General features: G+C 47.9%; 2 protein-coding genes across 6 annotated transcripts in view; one reads left to right on the forward strand and one right to left on the reverse strand.

Annotated features, from left to right (window-relative positions):
- The first annotated feature begins 1997 nt into the window (after positions 1–1997).
- Positions 1998–12453, forward strand: CABP5 (calcium binding protein 5). Of its 2 annotated transcripts, none has more exons than XM_032262502.1 (6): positions 1998–2300; positions 4880–4910; positions 5981–6124; positions 7728–7837; positions 9693–9840; positions 11873–12453. In XM_032262502.1, the coding sequence occupies exons 1-6, from the start codon at positions 2238–2240 to the stop codon at positions 11896–11898; spliced, it is 522 nt and encodes a 173-aa protein (XP_032118393.1). In that variant the 5' UTR covers positions 1998–2237; the 3' UTR covers positions 11899–12453. The 2 variants fall into 2 exon arrangements, with proteins under 2 accessions (XP_032118393.1, XP_032118394.1); XM_032262503.1 differs by lacking the exon at positions 1998–2300 and adding an exon at positions 4150–4227 and having other exon boundaries at positions 11873–12404.
- A 2380-nt stretch (positions 12454–14833) lies between these two features.
- The window catches only part of ELSPBP1 (epididymal sperm binding protein 1), a 33074-nt gene continuing 20588 nt past the window's right edge, over positions 14834–27319 (reverse strand). For 2 of the 4 annotated variants that reach the window (XR_004264101.1, XR_004264100.1), the window contains exons 2-3: positions 26462–26599; positions 21002–21094 (exon numbers count right to left, since the gene is read on the reverse strand). Coding sequence is in view for 2 of the 4 variants with exons in the window: in XM_032262505.1 (XP_032118396.1) it covers positions 18274–18431; positions 20936–21094; positions 25652–25798; positions 26462–26599 (602 nt within the window). In the remaining 2 variants the exon portion in view is untranslated. Of the gene's footprint in view, positions 15029–16843; positions 16850–18266; positions 18432–20935; positions 21095–25651; positions 25799–26461; positions 26600–27319 lie in introns of those variants that run through there. The other 2 variants (XM_032262505.1, XM_032262504.1) reach the window with 2 other exon arrangements.

Genomic DNA, 27319 nt, shown 5'->3' on the forward strand with positions numbered 1-27319 from the left:
AAATTTAAAGAAGTTGAATTGCCGGGCACGGTGGCTCACGCCTGTAATCCCAGTGCTTTGGGAAACTGAGGAGGGCAGATGGCTTCAAGTCAGGAGTTCAAGAACAGCCTGGCCCACATGATGAAACCCCGTCTCTACTAAAATACAAAAAATTAGCCGGTGTGGTGGCGGGTGCCTGTAATCCCAGCTACTGGGAAGGCTGGGGCATGAGAATGCTTGAACACAGGCGGTGGAGGTGGTTGTGGTGAGCCGAGATCATGCCACTGCACTGCAGCCCAGGCAACAGAGCGAGACTCCATCTCAAAATAAATAGAGTTTAATTGAGCCATGAAAGATTCACGAATCAGGCAGCCTGGAGCCAGAGTAGGCTGAAACTCCAGCACAGCCATGTGATGGAGGATTTGTGGACAGAAAAAGGCAGGTGGCATACAGAAAACGGAAGTGAGGTACAGAAACAGCTGGATTGATTACAGTTCAGTGTTTGCCTTATTTGAACACAATTAGACCAGTTGGCTACATGTGATTGCCGAAAACTCAGCGATTGGCACAAGTGTAGGCTCACCTTTGGTTGACACCTCACTTGTTACAGTTCACGATGTACAGAAAACCCTTCAGGCCGAACTTAAAATACGTAAGGAGGCAGCTTTAGGCTAAACTTGAATTGACACTTGTGAGCTGGACATGTGAGGCATATGGAGAGGGTCAAGCCGCGGGGCTCCCAGTTGCGCTCGAAGTAGTCGACGAAGGCGGCCGGGCCGTGGGCGTGCAGCTTGGCCAGCCCCTCGTCGTAGGCGGCGGGCGACGACGCGCCAGCCAGGCGGCACAGGCGCGACCACAGGCCCGGGTCCTCGCGGCCAGCGCCGCCCAGCTCCTGCGCCTTGCTGAAGAGCGTCTCCAGGCCCTGCGCGCGGCAGATCTGCACACGCGCGCAGGGCAGCAGCTGACGCACCGCGGGCAGCTGTGCCGCCACCTCCGGCCCGGCGGTGAGGCAGCGCACGCGGCCTTTGACGTCTGGCGCACTCTGCAGCAGCGACGCCAGCGCGAAACGCAGCAGGCTCGGCGTGCCCGGGCGCGCCACGCAACAGGCAGCCTGGCGCGCACGGCCCGCGCCGTCCACGCACAGCACGGCCAGCAGATCCAGCGCGCCCTGCAGCCCCGGCAGCCGGTCCACCAGCAGCATGCGCGGGAAGCGCCGCAGCAGGGCCCTGGTGCGCGACGTCAGGAAGAACACCGTCTCCACCACCGCCTGGTCCTCCACGAACACCAGCTTCACCTGCGGGCGGGGCCGGGGAGGTAAGGAAAGAGGTCAGAGGATGCTGGGGTCCCGCCGCCCAGCTCCTCGACCTCGGTTTCCTCTTCTACGGAAATGGGAACTCATTCATTCTTGCCTGCATATGCATTTATTCTTGTGAGCGGCAGGGGGCAGTGCAGGGAAATGGTAAAAAACAGACTCTCGCGGTGGCTCACGCCTGTAATCCCAGCATTTTGGGAGACCGAGGCGGGCGGATCACTTGAGGTCAGGAGCTCGAGACAGCCTGGCCAATATGGTGAAACCCCCATCTCTATTAAAAATACAAAAAATTAGGTTTCAGTGAGCCAATTTTCTTTCTCTCTTTGTTTCTTTTTCTTTTTTGAGACAGAGTCTCACTGTGTCAGCCAGGCTGGAGTGCAATGGTGCAATCATAGCTCACTGCAGCCTGGAACTCCTGGGCTTAAGCAATTCTCCTATCTCAGCCTTTGGAGCAGCTGGGTCTACAGGTGTGTGCCACCCTGCAAGGCAAATTTTTATTTTAGTTTTTTTTTTTTTTTTTTTTTTTTTTTTAATAAATACAAGGTCTCTGTATGTTGCTCAGGCAATCCTCCCACCTCAGCCTCCCAAAGTACTGGGACTACAGACATGAGCAGCGCATCCGGCCTCTAATCCCCATTTTAAAAATGCACCTTCCAATTCCACTCTGGGGTTAAAGGAGTTACAGAGCCTGACTTTGGCTCTCCCCACCCATATCATTCAAGCCAGATGGGGAGGCAGGGACAGCTCTGATCCCTCCCCAACCCGGGTGGAGATTTCCAGCCCAGCTGTCACAGCTCTAAGACACAGGGACCAAGAGAGAAGCCAGGTGAGGCAGGAAGAGGTGGCAAAGGAGTGCTAGAGAAGATAAGGAGGCTGAGCTCCAACAGGGAGCAGGGAGGAGGGGCATCTTGAGACTGGTGCCCTGCGAGCTCCACCCCACCCCTCCATGCAGTTCCCCATGGGCCCTGCCTGCATCTTTTTGAGGAAAGGCATCGCTGAGAAACAGCGGGTGAGGTGGGGAGTGAAGGGGAAGGGCTGTGGGCAGGGCAAGGGGACCAGGGGTGTGGGACAAAGAAGGGACATGATGGTGCTACAGAACCAGGGGAACAGGTGGATAGAGCAGGAACTGAGAAGGTACAAGAATTCCAAGGACCCTCATGGGGTCATGTAAGCCAGTGAGATAAATGGGTGGGGGTAAAATCAGAAGTTGGGAGCAAAGAGGAGAGAAAGGGAAGAAAAACAATCAGGGAAGTGGGATGATGTCATTGTTGAGACATCGTTCTTTTCTATGGATGCTCATTGTGATAACGGCAGTGATGACGATGGTGATGATGATGGTGGTGGTGATGGTGATGATTCTAATGGTGATGGTAGTGATGATGATGGTGTTGATGGTGATGATGGTGATGGTGTTGATGGTGATGATGGTGATGATGATGGTGGTGGTGATGATGGTGTTGATGAATGTGATGATGGCTATGATGATGATGGTGTCGATGGTGATGATGGTGATGATGGTGGTGGTGGTGGTGGTGATGATGGTGATGATTATAGTGATGGTGGTGATGATGGTGATGATGATGGTGATGGTGGTGATGGTGATGATGATGGTGATGGTGGTGGTGATGGTGATGATGGTGGTGATGGTGTTGATGAATGTGATGATGGCTATGATGATGGTGGTGGTGGTGGTGCTGATGATGGTGATGATGGTGGTGGTGATGGTGATGATGATGATGGTCGTGGTGATGGTGATAATTATAATGGTGATGATGGTGATGATGATGGTGATGGTGGTGGTGATGATGGTGTTGATGAATGTGATGATGGCTATGATGATGGTGGTGATGATGGTGATGGTGATGGTGATAATTATAATGGTGATGGTGGTGGCGATGATGGTGACGATGATGGTGATGGTGATTGTGATGATTATAGTCGTGGTGGTGATGATAATGATGATGTTAACAAAAATAGCTGCCACTTATTAAGTCATCTCTGTGTGCCCAGCACTGTGCAAAGGGATTTGCACGTCTGATGTCATTTACACCTCAGAACAACTCAGGAGGTCAGTGGCTTTCATTCCCATTTTGTAGGTGAGACAAGTGAAGCTCTAAGTCATGAAGTCCTTTGCCTTAAGCTTACACAGTTAGTGTGTGGCAGAGTTGGCCAAGTACAGGCTCATACCTGAATCTCAGCACCTTGGGAGGCAGAAGCAGGAGGATCACTGAAGTCCAGGAGTTCAAGACCAGCCTGGGAAACACAGAGAGATCCCATCTCTACTTAACATACAAAACAAACAAAAAAATAGCTGGGCTTGGTGGCATGCATCTGCAGTCTCTGCTAGTCAGGGGGCTGAGGCAGGGGGATCGCACGAGCCCAGAGAGTGGAGGCTGTAGTGAGCCCTAATCGTGCCACTGCACTCCAACCTGGGCAACAGAGTGAGACTCTATCTCAAAAAAAAAAAAAAAAAAAAAGAAAGAAAGAAAAGTAAATGGCAGGGTCAGGTCAGCTTGATTCCTGTGGGCATGCTTTTAAAAATTTTTTTAAATTTTTTTCCCATATATACCAACTTGTCCAGATATGTGGATATGCTTTTAATTGTTAGGCTTTAAGATCACCAAAAAAAGAAAATGAAAAAAAGAGATAAGGGATCACAGGGAGGGGATCAGATGAAAGAGAAGCTGAGGGAAAGGCTCCAGGAATAAAGGGAGATGAGGGGGTGAGAGGCCAGAGGCCAGTAGAATTTCCTTGTTAACATGCCATGTCTATCTAAGCCCAACCCTTCAGGTATGTCCAGGAGTAAGTGGGGCAACTGGAAATTCTCAGAGTGTTTAGGAGTTGGTCGTGCTGGCACTGACCCTCCTGCCTGAATGCCATTGAATGCTGGTTCCGTACACAGGGATTGCAACCTTTGGCAGGAAGATTGGAGGCAGGTGAGAGAAGAGTTAATGGGGGCTAGTGTGAAGAATTCTGACTTCAGAGTCAGGAGCCCTGAATTCTAATCCCAGTGCTGTGCCTGACTTGCCCCATGACCTCCAGGGAGTAATTTAATGTTTCCCTGCCTTGGAAGGGGATCTGCCGCTTGTGAGCTGTGTGACCTTGGGCAGGTTCCTTAACCTCCCTGTTCCTCAGCTTTCTCGTGGGTAAGATGGAAACGAGACGCAGATCTGCATCACAGAGCGGTTCTGAGGTTTAAATGAAATGATCGTGGAAACCGCCTGGCACAGAGTCGGCACTCTGAATGAGTTAGCTGTGGTTATGAACTCTGACTTTCTTCATCTGGAGGAGGAGGGGATTGGACTCTGCAGTGTTTAAGATACAATGTGATGGGTATTTGTCCAAGAAAGGGGGAATGAGGGAGCTCAGGATTCATGGATGGGAGCGAGGAATCGAGAGGGGTGGGGAGCCAAGAATTGGGGAGTAGGAGTCAGGAGATGGGAAGAGGAATGGGAGGGATGGAGGGGGAGAGAAATAGTGGGAAGAGAACCACGAGAGTGTGAGGAGGAGCTTGAGAGAGCAAGGGGACCCATATGGGGAATGGGTGACCCTCTCTCTAAATTCCCTCTCACCTGCATTCCTTTCCAGGAAAGACCACTGGGACAAGATGAGATCGAAGGTAACACCGTCTTCCTCAATTGCCCCCATGTTGCCATCCACCCACCTGACCTGCCCTCCGTCCCTTTGTGCATTTCCGAATAAATTCCTTTGCATGGAATTTCTACAATCGCCTCTCCCACGCAGCTGTAATTCTGTGGAACTCTTTCTTGTGGCAGTTTAAGTACCTCCCCAAGTATTTAGAAGGCAGACCCAACCTCAAGTGTCTGTGAGACTCGGGAGTGAAAAAACAATGAGTTTTTCTCTTGGTGGCTTTGAGGCTCCCCATAACTTCACCCAAGAATCTGAAGGACATCAGTGCTGTCATTTAGTGGTCTCAGGAATGATGCCTCTTGCTAACATTTTTTTTTTTTTTTGAGACGGAGTTTTGCTCTTATTGCCCAGGCTGGAGTGCAATGGCACGATCTCGGCTCACTGCAACCTCTGCCTCCCAGGTTCAAGCGATTCTCCTGTCTCAGCCTCCCAAGTAGCTGGGATTACAGGCATGCGCCACCACACCCAGCTAATTTTGTGTTTTTAGTAGAGACAGGGTTTCTCCTTGTTGGTCGGGCTGGTCTTGAACTCCTGACCCCAGGTGATCCGCCCTCCTTGGCCTCCCAAAGTGCTGGGATTACAGGCGTGAGCCACTGCGCCCGGCCATTTTGTTTGTTTGTTTGGTTGGTTTTTTGTTTCTTTTGCTCTTGTTGCCCAGGCTGGAGTGCAATGGAGCAATCTCATCTCACTGCAACCTCCACCTCCTTCAAATCATTCTCCTGCCTCAGTCTCCCAAGTAGCTGAGATTACAGGCATGCACCACCACACCTGGCTAATTTTTTGTATTTAGTAGAGATGGAGTTTTGCCATGTTGGCCAGGCTGGTCTGAAACTCCTGATCTCAGGCGAGTGAGTCACCCACCTCATCCTCCCAAAGCGCTGGGATTACAGGTGTGAGTCATCATGCCTGGCCTTGGTTTTCTTAAATGTATGCTTTAAGGAGTCTCTAGTTGAAGCCTCATTGACAGTTTCAAGGGATGCCATTCTTCCCCACTGACTGTTTCAAGTTCCCCCAAAGTTCTTCTCTCTTAACTTTCAGAGCTGCGGGAAGCATTTCTTGAGTTCGACAAGGACCGAGATGGGTTCATCTCTTGTAAGGACCTGGGGAATCTCATGAGGACGATGGGTTACATGCCCACGGAGATGGAACTGATTGAACTCAGCCAGCAAATCCGCATGAACTGTGAGTCCAGGGAATGGGAGGGATGGCTGGGGTGAGGGAAGGGACCAGGGAAGCATTGGAAAGGATGTAGAGGTTGAGAGTAGAGTTGGGGATGGAGAGGAGGGTGAGAGGGACTAGAAGTCTGGAAGAAAACAGGTCAGATTCAACTCAGGGAGGCAGCATTTGAAGTGGCTACAGGCTTTTCAAAATACGTCTGGGTTCAAATCTCAGTTCTATTATTTACTAATTACGGTCATTTTGAAAAGTGGAGTTATCCGCTACTCTTGACTTTCCATTTCCTCCTCTGTAGAGAAAGATGCTTTTCTCCTTACCTCATAGGACTGTGGAAAGGAAGGGATAAAGATGCTGAAGCAAGTAAAGGCTTAGCCTCCAGTAAATTCTTATTAAATGTAGTTATTACTATCACCACTAAGATTCATCCATGGAGCACAAGATTGGAGCCTTATTGGATGTTGGAAACAAACTTGGAGCTGGAGTTAATGTTGGTGAATCGTATTGCAAAAAGGATGGATCTTAAGATGGACACCACAGCTGATTTTGAGATTTTAGCTAGAATAAAATTGCTATTGAGGCCAGCACGGTGACTCACACCTGTAATCCCAGCACTTTGAGATGCCAAAGTGGGTGGATCACCTAAGGTTAGGGGATCATGACCAGCCTGGCTAACATGGTGAAACTGCATCTCTACTAAAAATACAAAAAATTAGCCAGACATGGTGGTGTGCCCCTGTAATCCCAGCTACTCAGGAGGCTGAGGTATGAGAATTGCTTGAACCTGGGAGGCGGAGGTTGCAGTGAGCCAAGATCACACCATTGCACCCCAGCCTTGGCAACAGAGTGGGACTCTGTCTCAAAAAACAAAAAAAAAAACGCTGTTGGGTTTGCTACTGGGCATGTAACTGAGTAAAAAAAGGTTGAATTCAAGGTAATGATGGTATTCCTATCTGAAAAAAACTTGGATGCACATTTAATTCATACTCCTCTTTCTATGGATCTATAGAAGAGGAGAAACATCTCTCTCTCTCTCTCTCTCTCTCTTTTTTTTTTTTTTTTTTTTTTTTTTTTTTGGACAGAGTTTCACTTTTATTGCCCAGGCTGGAGTGCAATGATGCAATCTCAGCTCAGTGCAACTTCCACCTCCCAGGTTCAAGCGATTCTCCTGCCTCTGCCTCCCAAGTAGCTGGGATTACAGGCATGTGCTACCATGCCTGGCTAATTTTGTATTTTTAGTAGAAATGGGGTTTCTCCATGTTGGTCAGGCTGGTCTAGAACTCCCGACCTCAGGTGATCCAGCCACCTCGGCCTCCCAAAATGCTAGGATTACAAGCGTGAGCCACCACGCCTGGCCGAGAAACATCTTAACCAACTGTCTGAAAGTCACAGAGACAGTTAGTTCCACAATACCACACCCTGCCCACTCCTGTTCAGTCTAGAGGGACATAAGAGCTTGGAGTTGGCTGCTGGAGGGAGGAAGTCAAAGACATCTCTTCTAGGGCAGGGAGATGGGAGCTGATCTATTTCTCGAACTGACTCAAAGCGCAAAGTGAGGTAATGGAAGGCCGGGGCTTGTGGGGTCTTGCTAACCGTATGCCATCTTCCTCAGTGGGTGGCCGTGTAGACTTTGATGACTTTGTGGAGCTGATGACCCCCAAATTGCTTGCAGAAACAGCTGGGATGATTGGTGTCCAGGAGATGCGGGATGCCTTCAAGGAGGTGAGTAAACAGTGTCCTGGTGCTGGTGATGGTAGAGGCAGACCCCAGAGACCTGTCCCTAGCCAGTACCATGGACAGCACCCACCAACCAGGCCCCCACCCTTTTTTTTCTAGCCATGGTGGAATCAATAAATAGGGAAGAAAAATAACATATTCCAAACACCTGCAAGGGATCAATGCCTCTGCATACTTTATCTGATTTAATCCTCAAAAAAATTAGGATTAAGCAGTCACTTATCTCAATTATACAGATGAGGAAAGTGAGGCTTATGAAGATTGTAAATCTTATCCAAGATCCTGCCTTCTCTAAAATAAATATTAGGATCTCTATTGCATTCCCTTTCTCTCTCTCTCTCTCTTTCTTTCTTTCTTTTTCTTTCTTTCTTTCTTTCTTTCTTTCTTTTTTTCTTCCTTCCTTCCTTTCTTTTTCTTTTTTTTGACAAAATTTCACTCTTGTCACCCAAGCTGGAGTGCAATGGCACAATCTCAGCTCACTGCAACTTCTGCCTCCCAGGTTCAAGTGAGTCTCCTGCCTCAGCCTCCCAAGTAGCTGGAATTACTGGCGCCGGCCACCGCACCCAGCAAATTTTTGTATTTTTAGGAGAGACAAGAGTTTCACCATGTTGACCAGGCTGGTCTCAATCTCCTGACCTCAGGTGATCCACTGGCCTCTGCCTCCCAAGTGCTGGAATTACAGGCATGAGCCACCACACCTGGCCAGGACCTCCATTCTTAGTGCCTGTAACAGGAAGAAAGAATCCAAGAATTTGAGATCCCAGAAGGGAATGCAAAGTGATAATCTGGTATAAGCCACTTGCTGCAGAGATGCTAAAACGTATCAGACCCAGAGGGTGACAGACTTGCTCATATCCCTTGATAAAATACCTTCCCATTCGGAGAACTTTCAGCAACACGACATGAAAACAAAGACTAGTATGGTGTTTGGGAGCAAAGGCTTTGGAACCAGGCAAGCATGGGTTCAAACCCCAGGAAGTCTCCACCTATTCACTATGTAAGTGCCTCTCCCAGCTTCTGCACTTGTACCCCAGAACTCAAAGTATTAAAAAAAATTGAACTCATGGAAATAAAAAGAAAGGTGGTTAGCAGAGAGGCTGGGGAGCCAGGGAAAAGGAATGGACCGTAGGTTGTCAAAGGGTGCAAACTTTTGGTTAGACAGGAGGAATAACTTTTGAGATCTATTGCACAGCAGGATAACTGTAGTCAAGAATAATGTATGTTTCGAAATCACTTAGAAAGTAAGTTTCAAATGTGTGGCTGGGCACGTTGGCTCATCCTGTTAAGCCTAGTACTTTGAAAGGACAAAGCAGAAGGGTTACGTGAGGCCAAGAGTTCAAGACCAACCTGGCCAACATAGTGAGATCCCGTCTCATAAAAAAAAAAAAAAAGTTTTGGCCAGGCACGATGGCTCACGCCTGTAGTCCCAACACTTTGGGAGGCCCAGGTGGATGGATCACCTGAGATCAGGAGTTCGAGACCAGCCTGGCCAACATGGTGAATCCCCTTCTCTACTAAAAATACAAAAATTAACTAGGCATGGTGGCAGGCACCTGTAATCCAGCTACTGGGGAGGCTGAGGAACGAGACTCGCTTGGACGCAAGAGGTGAAGGTTACAGGGCACTGAGATTGCGCCACTGACTCCAGCCTCGGTGGCAGAGTGAGACTGTCTCAAAAAAAAAAGAACAAAACTGTCTTTAGGAGCTGACATTCTATTGACTCACATTCCCAAAGCTCTTAGCTTAGTACTTGACCCACAGTAAGTGATGGGTAAGCTCCATCTCCCTGTTGCTGTCATCACTGTCATTGCTGATATAATCTACTTCTGCTTCTATTCAGTTTGACACGAACGGAGATGGGGAGATCACCCTGGCAGAGCTGCAGCAGGCCATGCAAAGACTCCTGGGGGAGCGGCTCACCCCCCGGGAGATCTCTGAGGTTGTCCGGGAGGCTGATGTTAATGGAGACGGCACCGTTGACTTTGAAGGTAACATTGCTGGGAGTGGTAGGGGCGGCCACTGCGGGAATCCACTTCCACCTCGCTGTGAGATTTTCCAAGCTGGCCACTCCTTCTCACTCCTCTCCAAGTTTGAGATTGGAAGTGGGTGGCAGGTTTTGGAAGCATCTGTTCCATCCCTTTCTTCCCAGGTCATTCATTTCAGAGAGCTGGATGTCCCTCCCTTGTGGCGGCTCTGAGGAACACCTCCGCCAAGGCCCTTTCCTTCCCATGCTCAGGACCCCCTTCCACCTTGCCCATTCCTTCTTAGCTTGAAGGGCACCTTTTACCATAGGAAGAAGTTGTCCCATCAGAAAGAGACTGGACTGGGCATGGTGGCTTACGCCTGTAATCCCAGCACTTTGGGAGGCCAAGGTGGGAGGTTCAAGACCAGCCCAGCCAATATGGTGAAACCCCATCTCTACTAAAAATATAAAAATTAGCTGGGTGTGGTGGTGTGCTCATGTAACCCCAGCTACTCAGGAGGCTGAGGCAGGAGAATTGCTTGAACCTGGGAAGCAGAGGTTGCAGTGAGCCGAGATTGCGCCACTGTATTCTGTGTGTGAGTGCCTTTATTCATCCGGCATGCAGCTGGCAAGTTAGCACAGGAGACCTTGCTGTGTTGAGCTGTATTCATTTCCGAGGCCTCCATCCTAGATAGAGAGCAGGGAGGGGTCTTCTCTAAACCACATGTGCTCTATGTCCCAGTATGGAAACATAGTGGATGTTGGTGGGACGCCTGCTGGATCTAGCCAGGATTAGGTGTGCCGTGGACATCAATGGACATCTGGAGAAGGTGGGGTGGGAGTGGGAGGCAATCCTCACACCAACCAAGGGCAAGGAAAGGTCAGGGTGACCTTAAGACCCGGTGGGCAGCAAGGTCATCTTGAGCCATAGCAAAGTCAGGTGCAACCTGCGTTCCTTCCAGGGTTCACCATTCGCTGTCCACGTGACCTCAGGCGTGTTGGTTACCCTCGCTGGCCTCAATTTTCTTATCTGTAAAATGACACTTACCCCTCCAGGATGGTTGAGAAGAAAAAATCAGAAGCTGACAATCACAGGTTTATGGGTTTTGGCTTTGGTTTTGAGATGGAGTCTCACTCTGTCGCCCAGGCTGGAGTGCCGTGGTACGACCTTGGCTCACTCTACCTCCACCTCCTGGGTTCAAGTGATTCTCCTGTCTCAGCCTCCTGAGTACCTGGGATTACAGGTGCACCACCATGCCTAGCTAATTTTTGTATTTTTAGTAGAGATGGGGTTTCACCTTGTTAGCCAGGCTGGTCTTGAACTCCTGACCTCAAGTGATCCACCCGCCCCAACGTCCCAAAGTGCTGGGATTACAGGGATGAGCTACCACGTCTGGCCAACAATAGCTGTGTATGGGATATTTAATCTCTTTTATGAGCGTTATGCCATTAACAGTCTTAAAAACCATATAAGGAAATAGCAATACTAGGATTCCCATTTTTTAAATTTAATGTTTTATGTACAGGCAAAGATCATTTTCATAACAGAAATGAAGAAACTGCAACATATTGAAATTAGTCATTCAGAAGTATAAGCATATTCACAACAGTAGTTTACATGAGGTGACTGAGATGGTAGGCATGGTTCTGAGCAACTTTTATTTACCTATTTTAATTTTTTTTTTTACTCTTTTGTGGAGGTGGGGTCTTGCTATGTTGCCCAGGCTGGTCTTGAACTCCGCCCACATCAGCCTCCCAAAGTGCTGGGATTACAGGCAGAAGCCACCAAGCCCGGCCTCTATGCCAATTTTATCTCAACTTCAGGAGGTGGATCTATTATAAACGTCCCTACTTGACAGATTGGAAACTGAGGCACAGGGTTAAGTAACTTGCCAAAGATCTGATTCCCATTTCATAGATGGAGAAATGAAAGCATAGAGGGATTAAGGAATTTTCCAGAGATCACCAGCAGTGCCTGCCACCTAGGAAGGGCTCAAAATGTAATGTTGAGGGCTTTCACAAAGAGATGCCTTACTGGGGATTTTTTTTCTTTGCAGAGTTTGTGAAGATGATGTCTCGCTGAGGAAGTGCTGGAAGCCCCAGACCCTCACCACCTGCTCAACATGGAGCAAGAGATTGTGGAGAACCAAAGCCCCAAAGCCCCCTAAAGCAGAGAAGGAGGGTGGCGGGGAGGGAGGGGATTGGCGTGCAGCGGTATGCAGGAGGTGAGGCCGAGAGCGGCAGCTTTGCCAGGATGGGGGCGTCTGCAGAGCTAGATTAAGAAGGAAGAGTCTACGGAAGGAAGTGGGAAGCACGGGAGGGTCCAGCGGCCACTCCAAACATTCCAGTGATCCCTGAGTCGTTTCACTTCATGTCCCTCCAAGTCCCTGTGACCTGCCAGAGTCTCTTCCCCAGCTTCCCCTTGGCCTAAACTAGTCTTTTCTCCTGTTGGATAGCAAAAGGTTCAGCACATAGTCTCTGCTCTTCCCCTGCCTGCTTCAACTGTTGCAAAGCCCCTGTTTCTCTCTCCTGGAAAGAGAGAGACAAATTGTACATTATTCAGGTGATGGTTACACTAACAGTCCAGACTTCACCATGTAACAAAACTGCACTTGTACTCCCTAAATCTATAAAAATAAAAAGAAGGAGATGAGATGAGCAGAGTGCAGAAATTTTTTCCCATTCTGTTAGTTGCCAGTTCACTCTAACAATTGTATCTTTTGCTGCACAGAAACTCTTAAGTTTGATTAGATCCCATTTGTCTAGTTTGGCTTTTGTTGCCATTGCTTTTGGTGTTTTAGTCATGAAGACCTTGCCTATGCCACACGCCCATCGATGATAGACTGGACCCAGAAAATGTGGCACATATACACCCTGGAATACTATGCAGCCATAAAAAACAACGAGTTTGTGTCCTTTGTTGGGACATGGATGAATCTGGAAACCATCATTCTCAGCAAACTGACACAAGAACAGAAAACCAAACACTGCATGTTCTCACTCATAGGCGGGTGTTGAACAATTAGAACTCGTGGACACAGGGAGGGGAGCATCACACACTGGGGTCTGTTGGGGGGTGGGGGGCTAGAGGAGGGGCGGGGGGTGGGGAGGTTGGGGAGGGATAACATTGGGAGAAATGCCTGATGTAGGTGACAGGGGGAACGGAGACTGCAAACCACCATGGCATGTGGGTACCTATGCAACCACCCTGTGGATGGGCACATGTACCCCAGAGCTCAAAGTACAATTTAAAAAAAAGAAGTTATGGGAGGCATTGTGAAACTAAAGCTATGAGACAAAGAGAGAAGACAATAAAATAATATTTGTTTTTGATACAAAAAAAAAAAAAAGGAGGTGAATCAATCACAGAGCTGAAATAGAGTTGTTGAGGCTGGACTTGGAAATGGCTGGTGCAAGTGGCATTTAAAGTCACCGCCTCCCTTTTCCTGATTTCCTGGAAGCGCTGCCTGATCTCTCTCTCTCTCTCTCTCCTCTCTCTCTCTCTCTCTCTCAGTCTCTCACCTCCCACATCCCTTTCCTTGTGTAAGATACTCAGGAGACTGAATTAAACCACAAATCTGGATTATCAAGGTTTAGAGCAAGCTGATCCAGGGGGAATTAATCCCCCCAAAAAATGTCATCATGCAAAGAGAGAGATGACAGGATTCCCCAAATCCCCAGTTCAGCCAGGTTGTTGCGAGGCCTTTCCTAGAAGCCCCCTGCCTCTGCGCTGGTCTGTACTGGGCCACCGAGAGACTGTGTCTCTCTAAGATGGGAAGTCTGTTCCATCCCTCGAGTCCTGCCATCAGTCCGTGCTATGAAACAGAAAAGATAGATTCCTCCTGACCTTCACAAGACACTCCAGCAATGCAAAGGTTAAAATAAAAAGTCAAAATAAAGAATTAACTTCATGCCTTCCTCCAAGTTTTTCTTGCTTTGAAGTCTATGGATTAGATGTATAAGATGAGTCATCTGGTTCAACTGGTTCAATAGCTTTGTTTTGTTTTATTTACGTATTTATGTATGTGTGTATGTATTTTTGAGACGGTTTCATTCTGTTGGCCAGAATGGAGTGCAGTGGTGCCATCTCAGCTCATGCAACCTACACTTCCTAGGTTCAAGCGATTCTCATCCCTCAGCCTCCCAAGTAGCTGGGATTACAGGCATGTGCTACCACACCTGGCTAATTTTTTTTTTTTTTTTTTTTTTTTTTTTAGCAGAGACTGGGTTTCACCATGTTGGCCAGGCTGTCTTGAACTGACCTCATGTGATCCACCTGCCTCAGCCTCCCAAAGTGCTGGGATTACAGATGTGAGCCACCGCGTCCAGCATATTTATGTATTTACTGTTGAGACAGGGTCTCCCTCTGTTACCCTGGCTGGAGTGCAGTGTGCGATCTCGGCTCACTGCAGCCTCCGCCTCCTGGGCTCACACCATCCACTGCCTCAGCCTCCTGAGTACCTGGGACCATAGGTGCATGCCACCATGCCCAGCTAATTTTTGGTTTTTGTTTTGTTTTGTTTTTTTGGCAAATACAGGTTTTCCCTATGTTGCTCAGGCTGGTTGCAAACTCCTGGGCTCAAGCTATCCACCAGCTTCAGCCCCGCAAAGTGCTGAGATTACTGGTGTGAGCCACCGCACCCAGCCAATTGCTTTGCTTTATAAAATAAGAATTAAGAAAAAGTGGACCCCTTTGGCAAGCTGAGAAGGGAGGGTCACTTGAGGCCAGGAGTTCACAAACAGCCTAGCAACATAGTGAGACCCTGTTACTAGAAAAAAGAAAAATTACTTTACCCAGGCATAATGTCACAAGTACATTAATGTAATAAGTACCTACAAACATCCCACCCAAATCTGTGATCTCCCCCAAAAGAGGCAGCAGGCTGTAATGACTCCTGGAGGTCCCTGTCCTGAGAGTCTGACCTCTACACGCCATGAGACTCAGCAGCCTGGCCACCAGCCTTTCTTTCCCCACTCATTGCTCTCATCTTAGGAAGCAGAGAAAGCAGATCCCAGCATTAAATCAGAATTCCTTTATTGCTGGTTAACACCGCATTCTCTCTACATTCTTCTCAAAGGACCAGGTGATTGAACAAGGTGGTGCAGAGGGTTTTTCTAAAGGCGATTATTTAAGCCTGAAAGATGCAATGAAAAAGACAAAGCCGTGTTCAGCCTCAATGTGGCGGTCTTCCTCTGAAGATGTTTCTCCTCCCCTTGAAAACAGAAGCGAAAATCTGAGATGAATGAATAAGTAGGCATTGGCTCAAAGAGGAAGGTGAATGAAAAAGGACTTAGCATTGGTTTTCTAGACTTAGTTGGAAGCTGATGGAAGCAGCGGAGCTGAGGGGAATCAGACGCTCCCTCAACCCCTGCCTGGCTCATAGGAGCAAGATCAATGAAGAATGAGCCCCTCAGCCTCACATCTAGGGAAGGGAGAAAGGGACCTGCAAAGAGACAGTCGTGCTGTGATGGATAGAGGTCAGAGGCTGGACATGGCGTGTTCTTAGTCCTAGCCACAGACCAAAGACCACTGTCGGTGTTTTTAAATATCTACCCTGTTAGGATGGTGCCCAGAGGCCAGGTGCAGTGGCTCATGCTGTAATCCCAGCACTTTGGGAGGCCGAGGCTGGCAGATCATGAGGTCAGGAGATCGAGACCATCCTGGCCAACACGGCGAAACCCTGTCTCTACTAAACACACACTCACACACACAATTAGCTGGACGTGGTAGTGTGTGCCTATAGTCCCAGCTACTTGGGAGGCTGAGGCAGGAGAATTGCTTGAACCCGGGAGGCAGAGGTTGTGGTGAGCTGAGATCATGCCACTGCACTCCGGCCTAGGTGACAGAAAGAGACTCCATCTCAAAACAAAACAAAACAAAACAAAAAAACAAAGATGGTGCCCAGAGCCCCAAACTCCCTCCTTTCCCCCTCCTCTATTCTGGGAAGATGATTTTCATTGCTGAGCCAACATTCAGGAAGGGTTCAAACTAATTTCATGTCATCCATAAGCCACGTGAATCATAAAGATAGAAATCACTAGACCCACCAGTGTTTTCCACCCCAAAGGGAGGAGGGGTGGGGTTTTGCCCACACATCTGATGAAAGGGCTTCCCTTTATTTTAGATTCCAGAAGTCACAGAGCGCTGAGGTCAGTTGATCCATGCCGAGAGGCCTAAAGAGCATTTCTATAGGCTGAAGAACACTGATGCTGGCCTCGGTGGAGACCCAGAAGGAAAAGACTAGAAGAAAAGGAGGGATAGGCCTGGTGCGGTGACTCACGTCTGTAATCCCAGCGCTCTGGGAGGCTGAGGTGGGTGAATCACCTGAGGTCAGGAGTTCAAGATCAGCCTGGCCAACATGGTGAAACCCTGTTTCTACTAAAAATGAAAAAAAAAAAAAAATAGCATGGGCGTGGTGGTGCACCCCTGTAATCTCAGCTACTTGGGAGGCTGAGGTGGGAGAATTGCTTAAACCCGGGAGGCAGAGGCTGCAGTGAGCTGAGACCATGCCACTGCGTTCCAGCCTGGGTGACAGAGTGAGATTCCATCAAAAGAAAGAAAGGAAATAAGGAAGGAAGGAAGGAAGGAAGGAAGGAAGGAAGGAAGGAAGGAAGGAAGGAAAAGAAAAGGAGGGGATAAAGTTCATTCTATGGAGGTACTTGATGACCAGTGGGCTGAGGTGGGGCAGGAGGCCCAAATAGCGCAGGAAGAGAAGTAAACCCCATTTTTCCATTGGTCAGCTACTCAGCAATGGGGGCAACGGATGCACACCATGATGACTTGGCTTCTGGATATTTTTTTTTCCTTCCTTCCTTCCTTCCTTCCTTCCTTCCTTCCTTCCTTCCCTCCTTCCCTTCTTCCCTCCTTCCCTCCTTCCTTCCTTCCCTCCTTCCCTCCTTCCCTCCTTCCTTCCCTTTCTTCCTTCCTTCCATCTTTCTCTTTTTCAACTCTGTTCCCCAGGCTGGAGTACAGAGTGTAATCATAGCTCACAGCAACTTGAACTCCTGAATTCAAGGGATCCTCTGACCTCCGCCTCCTGCGTAGCTGGGAGTACAGGTGCATCCTACCACACCCAGCTAATTTTCTGTATTTTTTTTTTCTGTAGAGACAGGGTCTTGCTACATTGCCCAGGGTGGTCTCAAACTCCTGGCCTCAACTGATCCTCCTGCCTTGGCTTCCCAAAGCACTAGGATTGCAGGTGTGAGTCACCACGGCTGGTCAGTCATCCCCTTTTCAGGATTGTTTGCAACACCACGCTCCATTTTGAGAAATTCCACTTTCCTAATCGCCTGTACCCAAAGCCTTCCAGACTTGAAACTTGGAATGATACCTTTCTGGGTCTGAAAAATTCTGCCAAACTCCCCTCTGCTCTCCTGTTTGTGGGAGAAATCCCAATTTCTTTCCTCTGTCTAATCTGGGGAGTTCTTCCCATCTTTCCCAAGCTCCACCTTATCTTTGGCAACAGGGCCCACATTGTTGGGAACCTCAGCTAATCAAACACACTGGGAAAAGCAGATCTCGCCTTCCTATCAGCAATGCTAATCAGATACGCTGGAAAAAGTAGAATGTGAGCTACTTGGGAGTAGAATCCAGCTACTTGGGAGGCTGAGGTAGGAGAATCACTTGAACCCAGGAGGCAGAGGTTGCAGTGAGCTGAGATTGCACCACTGCACTCCAGCTTGGGAGACAGAGAAAAACTCCATGTCAAAAAAAATTAAATTATGGAATATTATGCATCCATTAAAAATGATGAGTTTGTGTCCTTTGTAGGGACATGGAGGAATCTGGATACCATCATTCTCAGCAAACTGACACAAGAACAGAAAATCAAACACCGCATGTTCTCACTCACAGGCAGGTGTTGAACAATGAGAACACATGGACACAGGGAGGGGATCATCACACACTGGAGTCTGTTGTGGGGGGGACCAAGGGAGGGACAGTGTGGGGGTGGGGAGGTGGGGGAGGGATAACACGGGGAGAAATGCCGGATGTAGGTGACTGGGGGATGGAGGCAGCAAACCACATTGCCATGTGTGTACCTATGCAACAATCCTGCACGATCTACATATGTACCCCAGAACCTAAAGTACAATAAAAAAAAAAGAAAGAGAAAAAGAAAATTAAAAAAATAAAATTAAAATTAAACAATTAGCCAGGTGTAGTGGCGCACACTTGTAGTACTGGCTACTCCGGAGGGTGAGGCTGAGCCCAGGAGTTGAAGGCTGCAGTGAGCTATGATCGCGCTACTGAACTGCAGCCTAGGTGACCGAGTGAGACCCTGCCTATTAAAGAAAAAGAAAACTTTGGGCAACACATTGTCACATCAGCGACGCGAATCAGACACGCTGGAAAAAGCCGACCTCGGCTTCCTGTCAGTGATGCGCCAGGCGCACCGCCGATCTCACCTCTGTGTCCGTGAAATAGCCACTGTTGGTCCCTGCGCTCACCTCAGCATCAGCAGTACACCCAGGTGTGGTCCTGGTCGTAGTTGTGAGAAGTTGCACACCACACAAGGTCCTCCTTTGATCCTTTGTTAGTGCAGTTAAAATAATTCTTGTTTTTGTAGTTGAATGGAAAGTGGCAAGGAAAGCCGGGGAGCAGTGCGGAAATTCCTAGGAAGCAGAAGGGATAAGACAAAGGTTAGTCCCCAGGTCTCCACACTGTCATAGAGGCATGCACTTCAGGCACACCCTAGATTCCAAACTGGGGTTGACTGTGGTGGTTTGCACCTTTAATCCCAGCACTTTTGGAAGTCGAGGCAGGAGGATCACGTGAAGCCAGGGGTTCAAGACCAGCCTGGGCAACATAGCAAAACTTCGTCTCTACAAAAAAAAATTTTTTTTAATTAGCTGGGGGTGGTGGTGTGTGCCTGTAGTCCCAGCTACTCAGGAGGTTGAGGTGGGAGGATTGCTCGGGGCTGGAAGGTCGAGGCTGCATTGAGTCACAATTGCACCCCTGCACTACAGCCTGAGTGACAGATGGAGACCCTGTCTCCAAAATATAAAAAGTGGCCGGGTGCAGTGGCTCATGCCTGTCATCCCAACACTTTGGGAGGTCGAGGCGGGCAGATGACTTGAGGTCAGGAGTTCAAAACCAGCCTGGCCAACACAAAAATTAGATGGGTGTGGCAGCGTGTACCTGTAATCCCAGCTACTTAAGAGGCTGAAGCAGAAGAATCACTTGAACCCAGGAGGTGGAGATTGCAGTGAGCCGAGATCACACCACTGCACTCTAGCCTGGGCAACAGAGTGAGGCTCCATCTCAAAAATAAAATAAAACATGATATAAAAAGTTTAAAAAACTGAAAAATAAAATCTGGGTAAACACCGCACATAACAGTGCTGTCTGGGCACTGCTCAGAATGCTTAAACCTAAACAAAAGAAGAATTTTGCATGGCTGGATGTTCTTCCCTCAGAGCTATCAGAGTGTAGGACTTGAGAAAGGCTGGAAGATAGGGCAGAGCACTGGAGCAGGGAAGAAGGGCGGAGTGGAAGCACATGGGGCCCTGGGGCCGGGAGGGAGAAGGATGTGGAAAGCAAAAGTTCCTTTTCAAAGTTTCCTTTCTTGTTAAAGAATAAATCATAAGTGTGCTAATAACTCTTTGTTACGCCCTATCCTATGGAGCTGTTAGACATGCCATGCTTACAGGCACGTAGTACATTCTATGCCCTTGTGCTCGAACCAAGATATCTGTGCTGGACGTGCTCACAGGCATGTCCCAGCTCTCCATTGCTTTTAAAAACGTTTTAAGTTGTGAGCCAATCGGGTTTTAGTTTAAATTGTAAAGTCTGGCTCCAACCAATGGAGATCAGACACAGCAGTAAGGACGACCCACAATGTGTAAGGGATAAATATGTCTGCTTTTTCTTTGCTCATTGTACTGTCGTGACAAGGTGGCTATACCCTTCCTGCAGTCCAGGAAGTAAAACTTGCGATGCTGAAAGATCCTTTGTCCTGGTGCTGATTTTTCTTTGCAGCATTGAGCGTCTGTCTCCAACAAGGAGAACGTTGGTCACCAGGAGGACCTGGCAGGCAGAGGATTTGTCTCAGAGAACCGATTTCAGTGTCCTCATCTTTCGTGGATTCCACAGGTGCAAATGCACCTACTCACTAAACTTTGTCACTCACAAAATCAATACTCATGACACTTCTGCGGCCATTTGCGGACACACACACAGAGTGAGGACGTTTGACCTGAGTCTCCCAACACACATGTTCTCAGCCGAGGGGAAATGAGGGGGCGCTCTTTCGGCTCTTTTCAGCTCTTGTTCTGTGAGCTGAAAGGAGCCGAAAGAGCATCCCCTCGTTTGGCAGTCTAGTACCATGTTTCCAAATGTTTGCACCTCTTGTTGGGTGATTTCACTGTTGGTTTGCTTATTAATTTATTTTAGGGGCAAGGTCTTACTCTGTCACCCAGGCTCGAGGGCAGCGGTGTGATCATAGCTCACTGCAGCCTCAACCTCCCAGGCTCAAGTGATCCTCCTGCCTCAGCCTCCCAAGTAGCTGAGACTACAGGCACGGGCTACGACCAATATATTTCTTTTATCAACTAATATATTTCTTTCATTCTTTCTTTCTTTCCTCTTTCTTTCTTTCTTTTTCTTTCTTTCTCTCTCTCTTTTTTTTTTTTTTTTTTTTTTTTTTTTTTGAGACAAGTTCTCACTATGTGCCCAGGCTGGTCTTGAACTCCTGGTCTCAAGCAATCCTCTTGCCTCAGCCTCCCAAAGTTCTGGAATCTCAGATCAATGCAACCTTTGCCTCACGGTTCAAGTGATTCTCCTGTTTCAGCCTCACGAGTACCTGTGAGACACCATGCCTGGCTCACACTAGCGTTTTTTCAAAGCCTTGGCATGTGTTTACTCTGTATTTGAATCATGGTTGGGTGTTTAACATTTTGAATATTTCATCTTGGCACCTTCCTCTTGGATTTTAAAGCCTGTGGCACATCACATCATTCACGTTATTCATGAGACCAAAGCTCTCTGCCTGATTCATCACCAGATCCTCAGTGCCCAACTCAGTGCCTGGCTCACAGTAGGGCTTCAGCAGGTGTGTGTTGAGCAAATGAATAAAAGAACCCACTCCCACCCACACAACTCCCCATCCCCAGATTACTGGTGTCGGCACAGAAACTCCACTTTCCATCCTTATCCATGTTCTCCGTGGTCGGGCACCAGAGTTTGTTGCTTTCATCCTCCATGCAATCAGAGACCACGTTATTTCTGTAGATGGAGGGGAAGATGCAGGGCTTGCTGAGAGAATTTCCCCCATACTCTGAAAATGATCATGGAAACGTTACAGGTCAAGAATAGGAGATGAAAAGAGCTTCCATTTATGACACACAAACTATGTGCCACGCCTTATCCCATGAAAGATGACATAGCATTGAATTCCCCAAGCAGCTTCTGGGTGACATCATTATTTCGATGTTACGGATAAGTGAGAACCAAAACTACCAAGTCGCGCATACCTTACCCACTCCGCTAACGTGACTTCACGGTTCTGCAGTCGCCATCACCTTGACTCTGCTAAGCTAGGAAATGCTTGTCCAGGAAGAGCACAGTTGCAAATAGCCTTATTATTCATTCCAGAAGCCTCCAGAAAAGCTGTTTGCGTAATTATCAGACTGTTCAACTTTTTCAGTAGATTGTGTCAAAACACTGTTTACTCTTCCACACTCTTTGAACCCCTCTCTTTGGTCATTTCACCTTGCTGTAACCACCAACTCTAACCATTATATTATAATCCTTATCCAAATACCACGATCCAAATCCAAATTGTTTGGATCCTTACAATCCAAATCGCATCCCCCATGGAAAGACCCACCCTGGACAAGACCCCAAGGCCCCATCAATATCTTGAGCTTTCCCTCCCCACTTCAAGATGTCATTTTAAAATTTTTTTAGATGGAGTCCCTGTCACCCAGGCTGGAGTGCAGTGGAAAGATCTCGGCTCAGTGCAACCTCTGCCTCCCAGGTTCAAGCGATTCTCCCGCCTCAGCCTCCCGAGTAGCTGGGATTACAGACATGTGCCACCATGCCCCGCTAAGTTTTATAGTTTCATTACAGGAGGGGTTTTTGCCATGTTGGCCAGGCTGGTCTTGAACTCCTGACCTCAGGTGATCTACCTGTGTAGGCCTCCCACAGTGCTAGGATTACAGGTGTGAGCCACCACACCCAGCCCAAGACATTATTAAGACCCCATCAAAGTAATAATCTCTCTTACGTGAGTGAGCAATAAACTCAGCCTTGCCTAATTGGCAGGCTTTTTTTGAGGGGGTGGTCTTTTAGGGGGAGCTAGAATTTGACTGAGGGGTTGGGGTTTACAGGCAATAATGACTAATGATTAAGAGCACAAATTCTGAAGGTGAGACTTCCTGAGATCAAATCACACCTTTGCTTCTATTAACCTCAGTTTCTCTGTGTATAAAACAGGGCTACCAGTCAGATTTACCTGATAGAGACTATTGTATGGAACAGATGAGTTATTTCATGTGATGCGTTTTAAACACTGCCTAGCACATAGAAAACGCTTTCTAAAAGTTCGTTACGTTATGATTATGATTATTGATATGGCGTCTTGCTCTGTCGCCAAGCTGGAGTGCAGTGGTGCGATCTCAGCTCACTGCAAACTCCGCCTCCTAGGTTCAAGCAATTTTCTGCCTCAGCCTCCTGAGTAGCTGAGATTACAGGCACCCGCTGCCATGCCTGGCTAATGTTTGTACTTTTAGTAGAGACAGGGTTTCACCACCTTGGCCAGGCTGGTCTTGAACTTCCGACCTCGTGATCCACCTGCCTCAGCCTCCCAAAGTGCTGGGATTACAGGCATGAGCCAACATGCCCAGCCTATAATTATTATTTTATTATCTAACATGCCCAAGATCATATAGCTGGTAAGGCCAGCAACAGAATTTTGACTCAGGTCTAACCTCAAAGCCCATTTTTTTTTTTTGCCTAGCATTTCAGATGACAGCAGAAGAAAACTCATGTTTCTTAGCTACCTGGCATGGCACCGCCATTGATACTGCATGAAAATGAACTCCAATCTTTACAAAAACCCTGTGATGCCAGCCTTAGCATCTTTATTTTACAGATAATAAAAGTGACTTCCCAGGTGAGAATTTCCTAGGTCAGTACAGTCAAGTTGATGATGACTGTGAAACAGTAAAGTTAATTACCCAGTAATGGAGACGGTAAGCTACACAGGCATGGATGGTTTGGGTTCTCACTTACCCATAAAAAGGAAATAAGCAACAACTTTCTTAAGGTAGTGGGGCAGCCAAAGCTAAGAGGTACCTCTTCTTGGACATCTGTTTGGTGATTCATGCAAATTCTAATCTGTTACTCCATCAAAACTGGGTCTAAGGAGACTGGATCATTTTAAGGACAAACAGGAGCTTAGATATTAAGGTTATATTACCATAAAACTGATGTTTCTTTTTCTCCTTTTTTTTTTTTTTTTTTTGAGACAGAATCTCACTCTGTTGCCCAGGATGGGATTCCATGGTACAATCACAGCTCACTGCAGCCTCCAACTCCTGGGCTCAAGGAATCCTCCCACCTCAGCCTCCCAAGTAGCTGGGACTATGGGTGCACGCCACCATGACCACTTAATTTTTTGAGAAGTCTTGCTCTGTCACCAGACCAGAATGCAGTGGTGTGACCTGGGCTCACTGCAACCTCTGCCTCCTGGGTTCAAGTGATTGCCCTACCTCAGCCTTCCAAGTAGCTGGGACTAAGGCATGTGCCACCACGCCCTGCTAAGTTTTTGTATTTTAGTAGAGATGGGGTTTCACCATGTTGGCCAGGATGGTCTTGATCTCTTGACCTTGTGATCCGCCCACCTCGACCTCCCAAAATGCTGGGATTACAGGTATGAGCCACCGCGCTGGCCAGTTTTTAAATTTTTTTAGAGACAGGGTCTCCCTATGTTGCCTAGGCTGGTCTCAAATTCCTGGCCTCAAGCAGTCCTCCTGCCTCAGTCTCCCAATCCCTTTTGGGATTACAGGCGTGAGCCACTGAGCCTGCTCTAACTGATATCTTTCCTAATTCATCTATTTGGTTTAGGATTAAGAAATGGCTAAGGTTATGAATTAATGATGTATTAATGACAGAGTATATAAGTAATGTATTTATTAATGACGGAATGTACTTTTTTTTTTTTTTTGAGACGGAGTTTCGCTCTCGTTACCCAGGCTGGAGTGCAATGGCGCGATCTCAGCTCACCGCAGCCTCCGCCTCCTGGGTTCAGGCAATTCTCCTGCCTCAGCCTCCTGAGTAGCTGGGATTACAGGCACGTGCCACCATGCCCAGCTGATTTTTTGTATTTTTAGTAGATACAGGGTTTCACCATGTTGACCAGGATGGTCTCGATCTCTTGACCTTGTGATCCACCTGCCTCGGCCTCCCAAAGTGCTGGGATTACAGGCGTGAGCCACCGCGCCCGGCGGAATGTACATATTAATGACAGAATTTAGAGTCAGGAATGGAAATGGAGAAAGAGTTGGACTTGGGATGAAAAATTAGGTTAAGTATTAGGACAGAGTTACAGTGATATTTAAGGTTAAGTTTGGTTTATAGTAAAGAACACACATGGCGGACGATTAAGGCTAGAATAAAATTAAGGTTTAGGTGGAATTAGGATTGGTTGAGTGCTAAGGGAAGAACAGAATTAAGATTTTTATGCAAGAGTAAGCATGCCGGCCAGACCCGGTGGTTCACGAGGTCAGGAGTTCAAGACCAGCCTGGCCCAGCAATTCTCTACTAAAAAATACAAAAGTTAGCTGGGCATGGTGGCACACACCTGTAATCCCAGCTACTCAGGAGGCTGAGGTAGAAAACCACTTGAACCCAGGAGGCGGAGGTTGCAGTGAGCCGAGATCACACCACTACACTCCAGCCTGAGCAATACAGTGAGAGCCTGTCTCAAAAATAAAATAAAGTAAAATAGGAAGGAAGGAAGGAAGGAAGGAAGGAAGGAAGGAAGGAAGGAAGGAAGAGAGGGAGGGAGGGGGGGAGGGAGGGAGGGAGGGAAGGGAGAAGAGAAAGAAGAACAAAAGAAAGAAAGAGAGAGAGGAAGGAAGGAAGGGAGGGAGGGAAGGAGAGAAAGAGAGAGAGAGAAAGAGAGAAAGGCTGGGAATCATGGCTCTCACGCCTGTAATCCCAGGACTTTGGGAGGCCAAGGTGAGGGGATCACAAGGTCAGGAAATCGAGACCATCCTGGCTAACACAGTGAAACCCCGTCTCTACTAAAAATATAAAAAGTTACCCAGGTGTGGGGGCAGGCACCTGTAGTCCCAGCTACTCAGGAGGCTGAAGCAGGAGAAGCGCTTGAACCCTGGAGGCAGAAGTTGCAGTGAGCCGAGATCACATCACTGCACTCCGGCCTGGGCAACAGAGTGAGACTCTGTCAAAAAAAAAAAAGAGAGAAGAAAGAAGGAAACAAAGACAGAGAGAGAGAGGGAAGGAAGAAGAAAGGAAGGAAGGGAGGGAGGGAGGGAAGAAAGAGAGGCAGGTTGGGTTCGTCAGTGGGTTCATCTGGCTATTGTCAGTTCTAGAAACAGAAATACTCAGTAGCCAATATCAGGACGGCAGCTCATTGTTTCAGTTCTCAGGACCCCTGTCTTTTCATGCTGGATTGGGACTGGGAGAATAGCCTCAGGACAGTCCTGTCTGCAGTTGTCACAGTGAACTCTCTGAGCAGACGGTTGGCTCCTGTAAGTATTTCCCCCTGGGTGCTCTGGTCGCTACCCTGCCCAGCCTCCCCTCAGGAGGATTCCTACTGTCCACTCACCCTCCCGCTACCCACCCCCTCCCTGCTACAGGAGCTCACCACTGGTTTCACAGAATTTCCACTGCTGTTGCTCATCGAAGACGGAGGTGACTGAGCACCACAGACTGCCTAAGAAGCTCCCCTGGGAGATGCAGCTGTTATAGGCCTTTCCTCGATAGATGAAAGGGAAGATACAGCGTGGGTAATCTGTTAGGAACGGAGTTCATGAATGGCTCAACTTCCTGTCATCATTCACAGTACAGAGTCATTTAATCATCAGTCAACTAATCAATCAATCAGCCATCACAGGACAGGACAGACATAAGGTTCAGAAGAGACTTTATGCATTATTTCATCCAGCATTTGCCTATGCCATATACATCTGATTCTTGAACAACACGAGTTCGAACTCGGGTCCGCTTATACATGAGGTTTTGTTTGTTTGTTTTTGAGACACAGTCTCACTCTGTCACCCAGGCTGGAGTGCAATGGTGCAAACTGGTCTCACTGCAACCTCCACCTCCCAGGTTCAAGCAATTCTCCTGCCTCAGCCACCTGAGTAGCTGGTGGCTACAAGTACCCACCGCCACACCCGGCTAATTTTTAAAATTTTTAGTAGAGATGGGTGTCACCATGTTGGCCAGGACGGTCCTGATCTCTTGACCTCATGATCCACCCGTCTCAACCTCCCAAAGTGCTGTGATTACAGGCCTGAGCCACCACGCCCAGCCTCCCAAAGCTTTTTCTATGCACACATATGTATTATAATTCATCTGCAAGAAGTGATCATGTCATACACAGGCACACATTCTCTTTCGTAATCCACCCTATTCAAAGCCCTCTGGCCAGGGATAGCAGGATGCCGCTCACCTTCACTCTGGCAGTACTTCCATTGGCCATTGTACACCGCTCTGGTGGCACACCAAGGGGATAAGCTAAGAATTTTGGTGCAAGTGAAGTAAACAGATCCCTGGTAGGTGAAAGGAAAGACACATTCCTCGTTCCTCCCTGAAGGGCAGAAAGACAGAACAGGAGCGGGGAAGAATCACAATTAATTAGCAAAGGATGAGTCTTGGTTTGGCTCTTGCTTTGATCTGAATGTCTGTGTCCCCCCAAAATTCACGTGTTAAAATCCTAACCCCCACGGTCATGGTACGAAGGGGCCTTTGGAAGGTGACTAGGTCATAAGGGCAGAGCCTTCATGATTGGGATAAGACTCCTTTTAAGAGACCCCAGAGAGCTAGCTGGCCCCTTCCACAATGTGAGAATACAGTGAGGAGGCACCATCTGTGAACCAGGAAGCAGGCCCTCATCAGCAGCTGAAAGTGCTGGTGCGTTGCCCTTGGACTTCTCAGCTCCAGAACTGGGAGACAGAAATTTCTATTGTTTATAAGCTGCTCAGTCAATGGTACTTTTTCAACTGTGTTGTATTGTACTGTACTGTATTGTACTGTACTATACTGTATTGTATTGCACTGTACTGTATTGTATGGTACTGTATTGTACTCTGCTGTACTATACTATATCATATTATACTGTGCTGTACTGTGTTATACTGTACTGTATTGTATTGTATTAAAATATGCTATACTGTGCTGTATTGTGCTGTGCTGCATTGTGCTGTGCTGTATTGTATCTGTGCTGTATTGTATCTGTGCTGTATTGTGCTGTGCTGTATTGTATCTGTGCTGTATTGTATCTGTGCTGTATTGTATCTGTGCTGTATTG

Source organism: Sapajus apella, unplaced genomic scaffold, assembly GCF_009761245.1.
Source record: "Sapajus apella isolate SASKATOON/1434 unplaced genomic scaffold, GSC_monkey_1.0 scaffold130, whole genome shotgun sequence".
Classification (NCBI taxonomy): domain Eukaryota; kingdom Metazoa; phylum Chordata; class Mammalia; order Primates; family Cebidae; genus Sapajus; species Sapajus apella.